The following is a 10,953-nucleotide window of genomic DNA, read 5'->3' as shown; positions in this document are numbered from 1 at the left end:
CAACACATTAAATAGCAAGCCTGGAAAATTCTTGTGCCCCTTCCATCTGAAGCAGCTGAAAAAACATGTAGGTTAAAAAACAGCATTCCCTGCACTGTTAACTGCTTTAGTATCCAGTGTCATGTTCAGTCTGCTGAACCAAAAGTTACCTCCAGCAGTTTGTTGGCAATAAGGAAAGACAATATACGGGGGAAAAGAGGCAGAGGATGATACGTCGATTCCGGGGATGAGCTGTCCCATAATTCTCATAAAATTAAAATGAAAGCTGAGCACATTCAACGGCTTCAAAAATCAAGACAATCCTGTAAGTGCCTAAGGGCAGATGTAGGAACTTCAGGTACTTGGGTATGAAGATGTGGCCCAGTTAGTCCAGTTCTGCTCTCTGCAGACTAACTTCAGTAGGAAACTATACTGCTTTCATCTGTAGAATTATACTGATAAATACGAGTAAACTACAGGATATCTCCTAATCCATTTCTGACAAAGTTATTGTAGCTTCCTTATTCTAGTGCCAACAAAAAAATAGTGGAAAGGTATGAACTTTAGAAATGTAAACCTGAGCTGTCATTAAAAATCAATTTTCATGATAAATTTAATTCACATTTCACAGAGAGCTGTGTAATATCAATAAAAATGCTTTAATAATTGCTGTGCTGGCACACAGTATGATGTAAGACATAAAGAGATATGAATTTCTGTAATTTAAATATGTGGAACTAAACATTGTTTTTTAAAAGAAACCCTTTCTCAGGGAGACAAAATGAATGTTGGAGGAGGATGTAATTTATTAGGAATTCCACTCCACCCCCATTTACAAAGACTGCTCTGAAATTAAAACTTTGAGAGATCAGATTTCTAATTTATTCGGTGAGTTAAAGGGCAGAAAAGGACCAGGATCAGGTAGTCTGACCTCCTGGATAACCCAGGCTCTTAAATTTCACATAGTTCTTCCTACATCATAACCCGTGTTGGGCTAAAACATAGTTTCTCTTAAACATTGATTTAAAATGCTGGAAAAACTCATTCTAGTGTTTCTTCCACGTGCTTTTGGTGAAGGTGGAAGAGAAGAACAAATTTAAATGGATTGGATTGCAGTGACATACCTGTAGAACTGATGTAGCACAGGATAGTGCAGTTTGAACTGAGCATCACTGAAACATAAACAGTTGGTCTTTTCTGGTAAGGAAAGCTGACCAGTTTTCAAGCAGATGTGTATGCTACCTGTTTAGCAATGTGCTTTTGCAAACTGCTCTGAAAGGGACCCAAGGGCAGGTATATGCAGGGAAGTTGGAACTAGATGATCTTTAAGGTCCCTCCCAGCTCTACCCAGTCGATGATTCTGATTCCAAATCTCTTGGTCACGTTTGAAAATCCTATTCTCAAACAGAAAAAAAAAAAACAACAGCTGAGAGTTAAATGCTGAATTTCCTGAAGCCCCTGGTAGTTTTCTCGTTTACATGCAATTGAGGTCAGAATTTCAGCCTAGAAGATCAGTTAACTTTTTATGAAGTTAACTGAAGAACAGTGATAATATTTGCAGTTTGTGCTTTGCTTCCACAGCAGATATCATTCATAACCTTTTCTCCTATTTTTTTTTTGTAAATCTTGGTGTCCCTTATATTTGCTGCTCCACCAACATGAATATTTGTGATTCTTCCAAATGTGATGCAGTCTCCAAATTTCATTACTGTACCATTTATTTGATATTTTAGATATTAGATACTCAGTAAAATGGGATTGCAGCATCAAACCTTCCAGGATCCTCCATCCACAATGACACAATCTCTGATACTGCCATTTATCACCACGCTTTACAGTTTCACAATCAACACAGCATTTGTTCTATCCACGTAGTTTGGAATCACGTTTTCAGACAAGGCTTCCTGAAAACCAAGTGACATCTGCTTTACTCTCTGTATACGGGAATGCTGCCATTCACTGATGTTCATCCTGTGGGATAAGGAATTTCAGACAATTAGAAGCACAACAACTCCCAAGGAGCCAGCTGAATCCAAAACCTCCAGAGTTTGTCTGGCCATACATGATAAACAACACAGCTTTACTGCTTATGACTCTCTTGTTCTTAAGGTCCCCTCCAACCCTAACTATTCTATAAATCTAGGATTCTTGACCTCAGATCTGCCTTGTGGCAGTGAGTTCCACTGATATATATTTTCTCTTGATGTTGTTCTAGAAACCTGTCTTCTGCTGGGTTTCCACTAACTACTTTTAGTGCTGCCTTTATCATTATTCTTGAACTATTTCTTTTTCTTAAAGGTCATGGATTTCTATTTTTCCTTGTTGGTTCACTTTGGTTACTCTTTCTTCCTTAAATGTTTCTGTTTCAAACCACTTTCTAGGAAAACACCTCTTAAAGCAACCAGCCCAGCCCTTAGCTATGAAACTAGGCAATCTTCTCTGATAAGCAATACAATTTGTATAAGCAATGCAATTTGGAGAAAATTGTTTTAGTTTTATGGAACTGTTTTAAATTCCTCTGTCATCCACACAATTGCTCTGGCTTTTATTTTGTATTAGAATTTTGGTTCTCATTATTTGCTATTCTTACAAATGCACTGTACAAGCAGGGTTAGAACAATAACAAAAAGGCTTTTTTCCCCACTTCTTTTGGTTTTTTGCATTCCCAGATCAAACTCTTTCTAAAATAAAAATAACAGTCTGCAAGACAAACATTCTGCTATTTTAAAGTACCCATCTCCTAAAGATACTAACCCCCAAAAGACATGCTTGCATCCGCTGAGCATCTCATGTGGACTAAAGTCTCTTAAATTCCATCTTTACAGCTTAATGCCGAAACAGTGCAAATTACTCTTGCTAGAAGCAAGGTTCTTGCCATTTCCTCAAGCAATGAATTACCTCCTGATCTTCAAGTTATTTCAAAGTATCCTTTTCAGATTGGTATGCCAGGGGCTAGTCCTCAGAAAACCCCTTTTAGTGTTTTTATGGCTGCAAATTTTATTTTGCTCCAAAGTCTAATGGTGATAAGGAAATTGCAATTTTTGCTTTGGCTCTGTGTTAACCTTTCTCTCTTCATTACCTAGGAACAGAAAGCTTTTGGTATCTGTCTCAGATCAGAAGATCAAAGGTACACGTTCAAAAAGTACCTTTTCTGTGTGTGTTAATAACTAAGAGTATCCAGTTGAGTACCCTAGCAATTAACCTCAAAAACAGAGACTAGGCAAGGTACCAGAGCATACTAGTGCCTATAAGAAGAATATATGGGGGAGCAAAAAAGTGCTATTTTCTCAAACCCGATGCCAAGAAAGATGTATTTCTAGGGAGAGGCTAACAGGCAGCCTAAGAACAAGTGTGCATGGAGGTCAGTGGTATCCTTCCTGGTAAGATGACTTTAGCTACTCAGCTGGAGGCAAGAACACACTGGAGACAGAGATTCCTGAGTATCTGTCAGAGGTTTTGTGTAACCATAGAGCCTACCTGCCCTCCCTCCCAAGTCAATAAACACTTATGCTGGAGCAGACCCAGAAAAGGTGTAATTTACCTCTATTATATCCAAGAAGGTGGCCAGTGATTTCTAATGTTTGATACAAATATTATGCAGAAGAAAAACATTTTGCAATAGAAGATGAGTTAGATGGATGGGTTTTAATATTATTTTTTTCAGTTGACATGCAAATCTAGGGATTTGTTTCTATACAAAGAATAAATCACATATTGTTTCTGTTTCCCACATACATGCATTCAAGAAGAAAAGAGACTGAGCAGACTCTCAGCCATGCAATGAATATCTGCAGAAACATACCTGACTACAGGTCTCCTAAGTCACTTTAATGGTGATGGATGTGCAGGAAGCTATAATCAATTACATTGCCCTGAAAATCACATAGTTATTTTCCAAAAACCTCAACAGGTAACAGTTGTTTGATACAGTACAGCTTAATATTCCTCAGAAGACAGAGACCTTGTAACATTTGAGCTTGCCTGCACACACAAACTGTATCACTTCAACAATACCTTGTACAGCTTCTTCTGTATAGTCAGATTATATAGATCTGGCAGGCAGCTTTAAGTGAGACAGAAGAACCCAAAGCAGGACAGAGGAACGCGTTTGTTAAACAGAAAAGCAATCTGAACAGGGAGATCTAAGGTCAGATCTAGGAGGTGATGTCCTTTAGCTCGATATTTGAGAATGTTTAAAACCTAGCCATGTGCCTCTGCAATGAGCACTTTGGCCTCCTGTAAGGTACACGCATGATCAGATTACTGACAGCTTTGTGCTTTCTCCTCTTCTGATTCACACCCATAGGCACCAGCTTAAAAGTCACTGCATGCCATCCGGGAAATGTGGTGTGGAGAGAGGTGGCAAAGATGTAATTTGCTGTCTGGGTAGAGAGGGTGTATCTGATTCCCAGTTTTTCACATAATCACTTAATTCTCATAGAAAATATATTAGGACTATTTCTTGACTGGTGGCCTAACTTAGGGGACATTAAACACACATTATACAGTCAAGCAGAGCATCATCCCAAGAGTCAGAGCAGCCTGGAGGGAGACTATTGGAAAAATACACATGGATGTTCTCAGCCTGTGTTCATTCCCCTTGCTGTGGCCCTTCTTGGTATCTCAATGAAATGATAAGCAGTTACAGGAGGCAACAAGAGGTTGATTTGGTTCTTGCAGAGATGGAGAATTCAATGATTTCTCTTTTTCCTCTCCAGCCTTCCTGAATGTTTCAAGACTGTGCAATAGCCTGATCACCTGGTAGACACAGGAAGACCAAGACTGCTTCCAGAGCCCCCCTTCCCCATCCTAAACACTGAGCCTCCACAGCTCTGGTGCTCGTCCCCACCTTGCTCCTCTACCCTTCTTCCTTCCTAGCAAATCCAGTCATCTTCCTGGGTCTCTGCTCTGAAGCTACACTGAACAGCTTTACGCATCCTCCTTCCATGCCTGTGTCCTCAGCCATTTCCGCTGGGCAGGAGACAGAAGCACTCGGTGAAAAGGGTGACCATAAGAACAAACTCAAGAAGTTAATTTATTGGTTTCAGAGTCCTTTTGGTGCTGAGGTGACACGGGCAGTACACCCTAACATGGCCTCCCCACGCAGCTGGGGTGGGAAAGCTGAAGAGGGGAGACATGAACGCCGAGGAAGGCAAATGGGCACACACGGCAGGGGAAGGGCAGAGGAAAGAGGGGGAGCTGCAGGTGGCCGAACCTCAACAGCGCAGGCTGGGCTGAGAAAAGCCCCTGTTTTGTCTGCAGCCCCGCCACCTGCATGGGGCAACTATGTTGAGGTGTTGCCCTGCAGCGGCCTTAGCCCCAGCTTCCCAGGGCAGAGCTGTGCGGGTTGCCCTCGTGGGACACGAGGAGGAGGACAAAAGCCCACTGTGTGCGTGTGCAGGAGACGGGCCTCGACACAGACTGAACAGGAGCAGCCGCAGCACTCAGAAGTGGCTGAGGCGGCAAGGGACAACCACCACCTGAGGCATCTCCAGGGGCTGAGGGAAGGGCTGGACACGCGGGGCTGACAGGCAATAGGGGACAGCGGGGCGTCCAAAACTGAGGAGAAAGTTGGTGGGACGAGGAGAGGAGGCTGCGTGGGACACCGAGGGCAACGGGAGGACAGAGAAGGGCGGGAGCCGCTGAGGGCAAGCGGGCAACGAGCGGCGAGGCTAAGGGCGGACGCGGGCCATAGGGGCAGCGACGCTAAGAGCGGGCACCGGCCATAGGGGCTGAGGGGCTGCCGGCAGCCGTGTGCGCGCCCCTGAGTGCGCAGGCCCTGCGCGCATGCCCGCGACTTATTTCGCGCGGCCGGGGCGCTGCATTTCACGCGGCGCCGGGAGCGGGCGGGGCGGTGGCGGCAAGCAGCCACGTGACCGGCGCGGGCGCGGGGCCGGCGGCCGCTGGGGGCCAGCAGCGCCATCCGCCCCATCCACCCGCCCCGCGGCGGCCGCTGTCCGGGGGGCTGCGCGGCACCGGGACCCGCCGGCTGCAGCTGCCCGCGGTGGGGGCTAAGGGGCAGCGCCAGCAGCGGGGAGCACCCGGCGGTGCCGTCCCCACTGGAGCGTGTTCGAGCCTCGGCGCCGCGGCTGTATTTTTGATCATTATTGTTGCTGCTGTTGCCGTTGCCGTTCTCGGGGAGGGGGGCAGCCGCCTCTCCGCCCGGATCTATTGTCACCACCACCAGCACCCCGTCCTCGCCACAATTAATCCGATGAATTTGCCATGATTGATCCGTATTAATAGCTGGGGTGGGTGGGCGTGTTTGGGGCTTTCTTATTTTCCTTCCCTCTTTTCCCCCCCCTTCTCTTTTATTGTTTGGTTTTGTTTCTGGAGGGGGCCGGGCTGGGCTCCGATCTTCACTCCCGAGTCCATCCCTGGTCGGTGCCTGAGAAAATTGCATCTGGATGCATCGTTATTATTATTGTGTTTGATCCAGGGAGATAAAGGAGGAGGGGGAGAGGAGTGAGTGCGTGCTCGTGGGGAGGGGAAGGCTGCACCCTCCCTGCACACACACACACACGCAGAGAAGGAGAGCTCCAGGCAGAGCTATATATATATTTTTTTTCACCCCCCTGGAACTTCTTTTAGTTGGGGAGGAAAGGAAGAAAGAAAATAAATTCTGTGCAAGGAAATACTCTCAGCTCCCTCCTTCCAGCGGGTCTCTCTCCTTCTTTATTTCCCCCCTTCTCTGCTTTTTTTCCTCTCTTTCGAAGATCCTCGCCCTCCCAGCCCCTTGATCAAAGCGTTCCGCTATTCTGATTTATTGCCTGCTTGCTGAGGCTTCCCCCCCTTCTCTTTTTTTTTTTCTTTTCCTTTTTTTTTTTTTTTTACAAAGGCGACCTGAGATCAGCCATTACTTTCCTTGGCTCGCTTATAGGAATCTCTTACATTTGGTGCTTGCTGCTGGTGGTGGTGGAACCGCACTCGGATTCTTTCATCCCCCCCCCACCCCCTTGCTGTCCTCCCTCCTTTTCTCCTTCCCTCTCTCCCTCCCTCCCTCCCTCCCCCGTTATTCCGCCGGGGGAGCCGGATTTGTGGCTGCGGTGGGGCGGGGGGGGGACGAGAGAGAGAGGGAGAGCCGGCGAGAGACATGGATGGCCCGGCGCGATGCAACGGGCTTCGGAAGAAGCGGCGATCGCGGTCCCAGCGCGACCGGGAGCGGCGAGCCCAAGGCGGGCGGCGCGGCTCTGCCGCCGGTGGGGCCGCCGGCCCCGGGGCCGCCGCGGCGCTCTCCTCCTCGGGCTCGGAGAAGGAAGACAATGGGCCCCCGCCGCCGTCCCGGCCGCGGCCCCCCCGGAGGAAGCGGCGGGAGTCCTCGTCGGCTGAAGAGGACATTATCGACGGTTTCGCGATGTCCAGCTTCGTCACTTTCGAGGCGCTGGAGGTAGGAGCGGCGGCGCTTTGTGTGTGCCTCATTGTGTGGGGGCAGCGGAGGGGGAGCCCCCTCCTCGCCGACCCGTGCCCCCCCTTTCCGTCCTCAGCCCCGTTCCCCCCCTCTCCATTTCCTCCCGGGCCGGGGCCAACGGGGGTGCCGCGGGGCCGGTCCCACCGCCCCCTCCCCGTCCCCGGGGTGCCCCGCTGCCCGCCCCGCTTCCCTCACCGCCGCCGACACCTGCAGCCTGGCGCGCCGCTCCCGGCGGGCGGTGGGGGGCTCTGGCGCGGCGGCGGGCACCGGGGCCGACCCCCCTTCCCCATCCTCCATCCGCGGCACCCCGGGCGGTGCAGCGGGGAGTCGGGCGCGCTCCCCCCGCGGGGCTCCCGGCGGCGCTTGCCTTCTCTTCCCACGGATCAAACTTTTCTGTGGCCGCGGTGTCCCGGCGGGGCCGCGCTCTCGTGTCCGGTGTGGGGCGGTGGGGATGGGGGTGCCTGTGGGTCCTGCTCCCGGTCTCGCCGAGCGCTGCTGCGGGCTGCGGGGAGCCCGTCCTGCCGCGCTCGCTGCCGGCCTGTCACGAGTGGGCCCCAAGGCCTCCCACCCCGCGGGGGGCACCAGCACCCCCCGAACGCGCAGGGCAGGGGTGCGGGTCAGCCGGGGCCGGGCTGGCCGGGAAGCCCCCGATGATTGTGTGGGGATGATGGAACCTTCGTGTACCCCCATCCCACCCGCGACCGTGGGGATGCTGCCGTGCGAGGGGAGCTGTGGCCGTTGGCTTGCAGGGCTTTGTTGCTCGTAACTTCTGCTCCGGAGAAGTTTTGTCGTGGTGAAAAGCAGATTTATTTGGGTTTACGTGTGCTGGAGTCACAACTGGAACGATGATGAACTGTCAAAATAAATGTGGAGATGAAGCTGATGGTTTAACAAAAAAAAAGAGCATAAATCCGTGGAGCTCTTAAGCTGTTTATATGTTTTAGCCAGGAATACTCAGTGGCGTTTTCAGGGGTTTTTTGGGTTTTGTTTCTTTCTTTCTGTATGTAATTTGGAGCCAAATTTCGTCCTTGGTTACACCTGTATCCATCCAGACTAATGCCTCCAAGTGAACTTCCTCTGGTGTAATTGGAGGGGGGATTTGTTCACTCCAGCAAACCTCCACATGGTTGGTGTTAGACTTGTGTGAGCAATAGTGAGCAAATTCTGAGGTAATGATGATTGTACCACCGTTTTTCACCTGGGGAACGCATCCACCAGTGCCCTGCTCCAACCAGAGAGAGGAGGAGTGTGGATACATGTCTGTCTGCAAGAATGAGATTTGCATGCTTCTGTTTCAGGTAAAATTCTGTTCTTCCTCAAACAAAGCCCCAGTTTGTGTTGTTAGGGGTTTTTATGGGAAATTTGACTTGAGAATTTGGCCATTGTGCTTTTTGGAGGGGAAGTGAAGAGCAAGTTTTATGTTCAGAACTTGGTCAGGGTGCTTTGGAAAATGTCTTTATTCTGTTTTGCTGCTTATTTGCTTATTTTCCAGTTGAACTGAAAATAATTGCTGTGCTCCTTTTTCAAAGCCAAGAATGGCTACTACTTGCATCCCGTGTAATCCTGTATTGCTAAAAAGGAGCGCAGAAACATTACCCAGTTCTGCCAGCTAATATCACATTCAGATAAAACAATAGCTCACACACTGAGACTTGACATACTTTTAATGTTCATGTGATAGGTGGCACATTTTGACCTAACGATTTCATGCTGTGTTGAGAAGTAGTGTCACAAAATCGTTGTTAGGTGCTTTATCCTGCAGCTTGGTGTGTATGTTGAGAAACTTGTTCCTGAGGATCAGAGGGAGATGAAGGTGTCTAAGGCACAAGCCCAGTGTGGCAGGAATGACTGTGTACGTTGTGTGTAGCTGCCTGAAGTTTTTATTGGGATTTTAGTGTTGGTGAGGAGGTTGTGAGTGGCTGGTAGAGTGAGATATCTCAGCCTTGGTGAGATGTTTAGGTGTTAATGTGCTCGAGTTGAGACAAGAAGCCTTGGGTGCCATGGAGAGGTGACCTGCTGTTTATACATCTCTTGCTCTGGGTCTGACCCTGTGCTGTTGGAGGCCATGGGGTTTTCTCCTCAGCTTCCTGAAGACACTTGTGCCCAGCATGTGAAAGTGTCCCAGCCCTGGCTTTGTGCTTGAACTTCAGCCTTTTCTCAGGCGTAGCACAGCTGAAAGTGTGCAGAGACAGAGTGTTTTGTGTGCTTAATGTGAAAAACAGAGCTGAAGTGCAGGATGCGTTTACTGCTGCAAGATGTAAATCCATGGTCCAGAAGAGGGGAAGCTGGTGGGTGATGGCTTGCACAGGAAGAATGGCCACTGCAGAGGGACAAGGCTGAACTCTGTGCTTGTGGGGACATCTTTAAAGCAGTAGGTGTGTGAGTTGGGTCTGTGTGAGGTGTCACCCTATGATGTTCTTATGAATGCTCTCTATAAAGTTGCAAAGAACAAGAATATAACTTCATTTTACTTGTCTTTTACTAAATGCTTTTTATTGGGGTGACTGAAAAAACCCAAATTGCGCAGAATACCAGGTTGTGTGAAGCTCGTAGGTGGCAAGGGCTACACAAGAAGAGTGCACATCCCATGGCCACTGTAGCCTCAGTAGGAGTTGTCCATGTCTGTTATAGTTATGCTGATAAAAGTTCCCATCCCTTGAAACAAAAGTATCTTTTTAACCCACTTCCACTCCCGGAGCTGCTTTTCTGTCCAGGTGTCAGCAGCCTTCTCGTGGTTCTCAAGTGTAAATTGTTTGGTGTAGAAATCGAGGCCATCTGCTTCTGGCTATCTGTCTCTGGGTTTATGGCACCCTGGACCTTGATCTCTCTAATGTTTGCGTGGGGAATAAAGGGGAAGAGGGAGTTGAACAAAGACAGTAGGTTCTGATGATGGAGTTTTTGTTTCCCTAGGAGTGACAGTCAAGCAAATCCTGTGTCACTGGAATTGTGACAAGACTGATCTTCACCTGGCTTTGCTAGACTCTGGTGTAGTGATATGCAGTGCAGGCCTGGGCCCTACACTGGGGAGCATTTTGGAGCTTTGACCTTCAGAAACCAGCACCTGTTCTGTAGTTAAACAGCTGAGGCGTGTTCCTAGGGTTAGGTCTGATCCACCAGATCCTCCCATGAGTAGCCTTGCAGGGACTAATGGCAGCAACCTCTGCGGTTTAAAACTTCCAGAGTGGTTCCTCACACATCACTTCCTTGACCTCCCAAAATCTTCCAGCCTGTAAAAGCTAGATTTCTTAGGCACATCTTCCTGTGCCTGAGAAAGGTACGGGCACTCAGTGCCTGTATTAGTGTGAGCGCTGTCTTGTCAAGCTGAGGGCTTTCCCCACCTTGGTGTAACCTGGTGCTGCACCACTGCTGTGTTTGTTACCAGCAATAATAGCATGAGGTTCTCCAAACCTGGGTGGGCATTTTAGACACCGGTTTGACAGGGAAAGGGCATTTCTCAAGATGTGATGAATCAATCTGTTGGAGTGACTTTCTACATGATGTGCTCTGGCACTGCTGGCAGGGAGGATTATGTGGAGCTCCTCAGTGAGGTGAGCTTTGGCGAAGAT

The 10,953-nt window shown here is 48.7% G+C and overlaps 1 protein-coding gene across 3 annotated transcripts in view; it reads left to right on the top strand.

Moving 5' to 3' along the window:
• The first annotated feature begins 6,794 nt into the window (after positions 1–6,794).
• Positions 6,795–10,953, top strand: part of LOC133213302 (autism susceptibility gene 2 protein-like) — a 369,269-nt gene continuing 365,110 nt past the window's right edge. Inside the window, exon 1 of one of the 3 annotated variants that reach the window (XM_061355448.1) lies at positions 6,795–7,366. In XM_061355448.1, coding sequence (XP_061211432.1) covers positions 7,073–7,366 — 294 coding nt within the window. In that variant the 5' untranslated portion in view covers positions 6,795–7,072. The remainder of the gene's footprint in view (positions 7,367–10,953) is intronic. The other 2 variants (XM_061355451.1, XM_061355450.1) reach the window with 2 other exon arrangements.

The sequence above is a fragment of the Neopsephotus bourkii genome, unplaced genomic scaffold, assembly GCF_033783945.1.
Source record: "Neopsephotus bourkii isolate Nb327-2 ecotype Australia unplaced genomic scaffold, CSIRO-AGI_Nbou_v1 NB_804, whole genome shotgun sequence".
NCBI lineage: Eukaryota > Metazoa > Chordata > Aves > Psittaciformes > Psittacidae > Neopsephotus > Neopsephotus bourkii.
The sequence above is the reverse complement of the archived record's forward strand: the minus strand, read 5'-3'. Positions and strand labels throughout refer to the sequence as shown.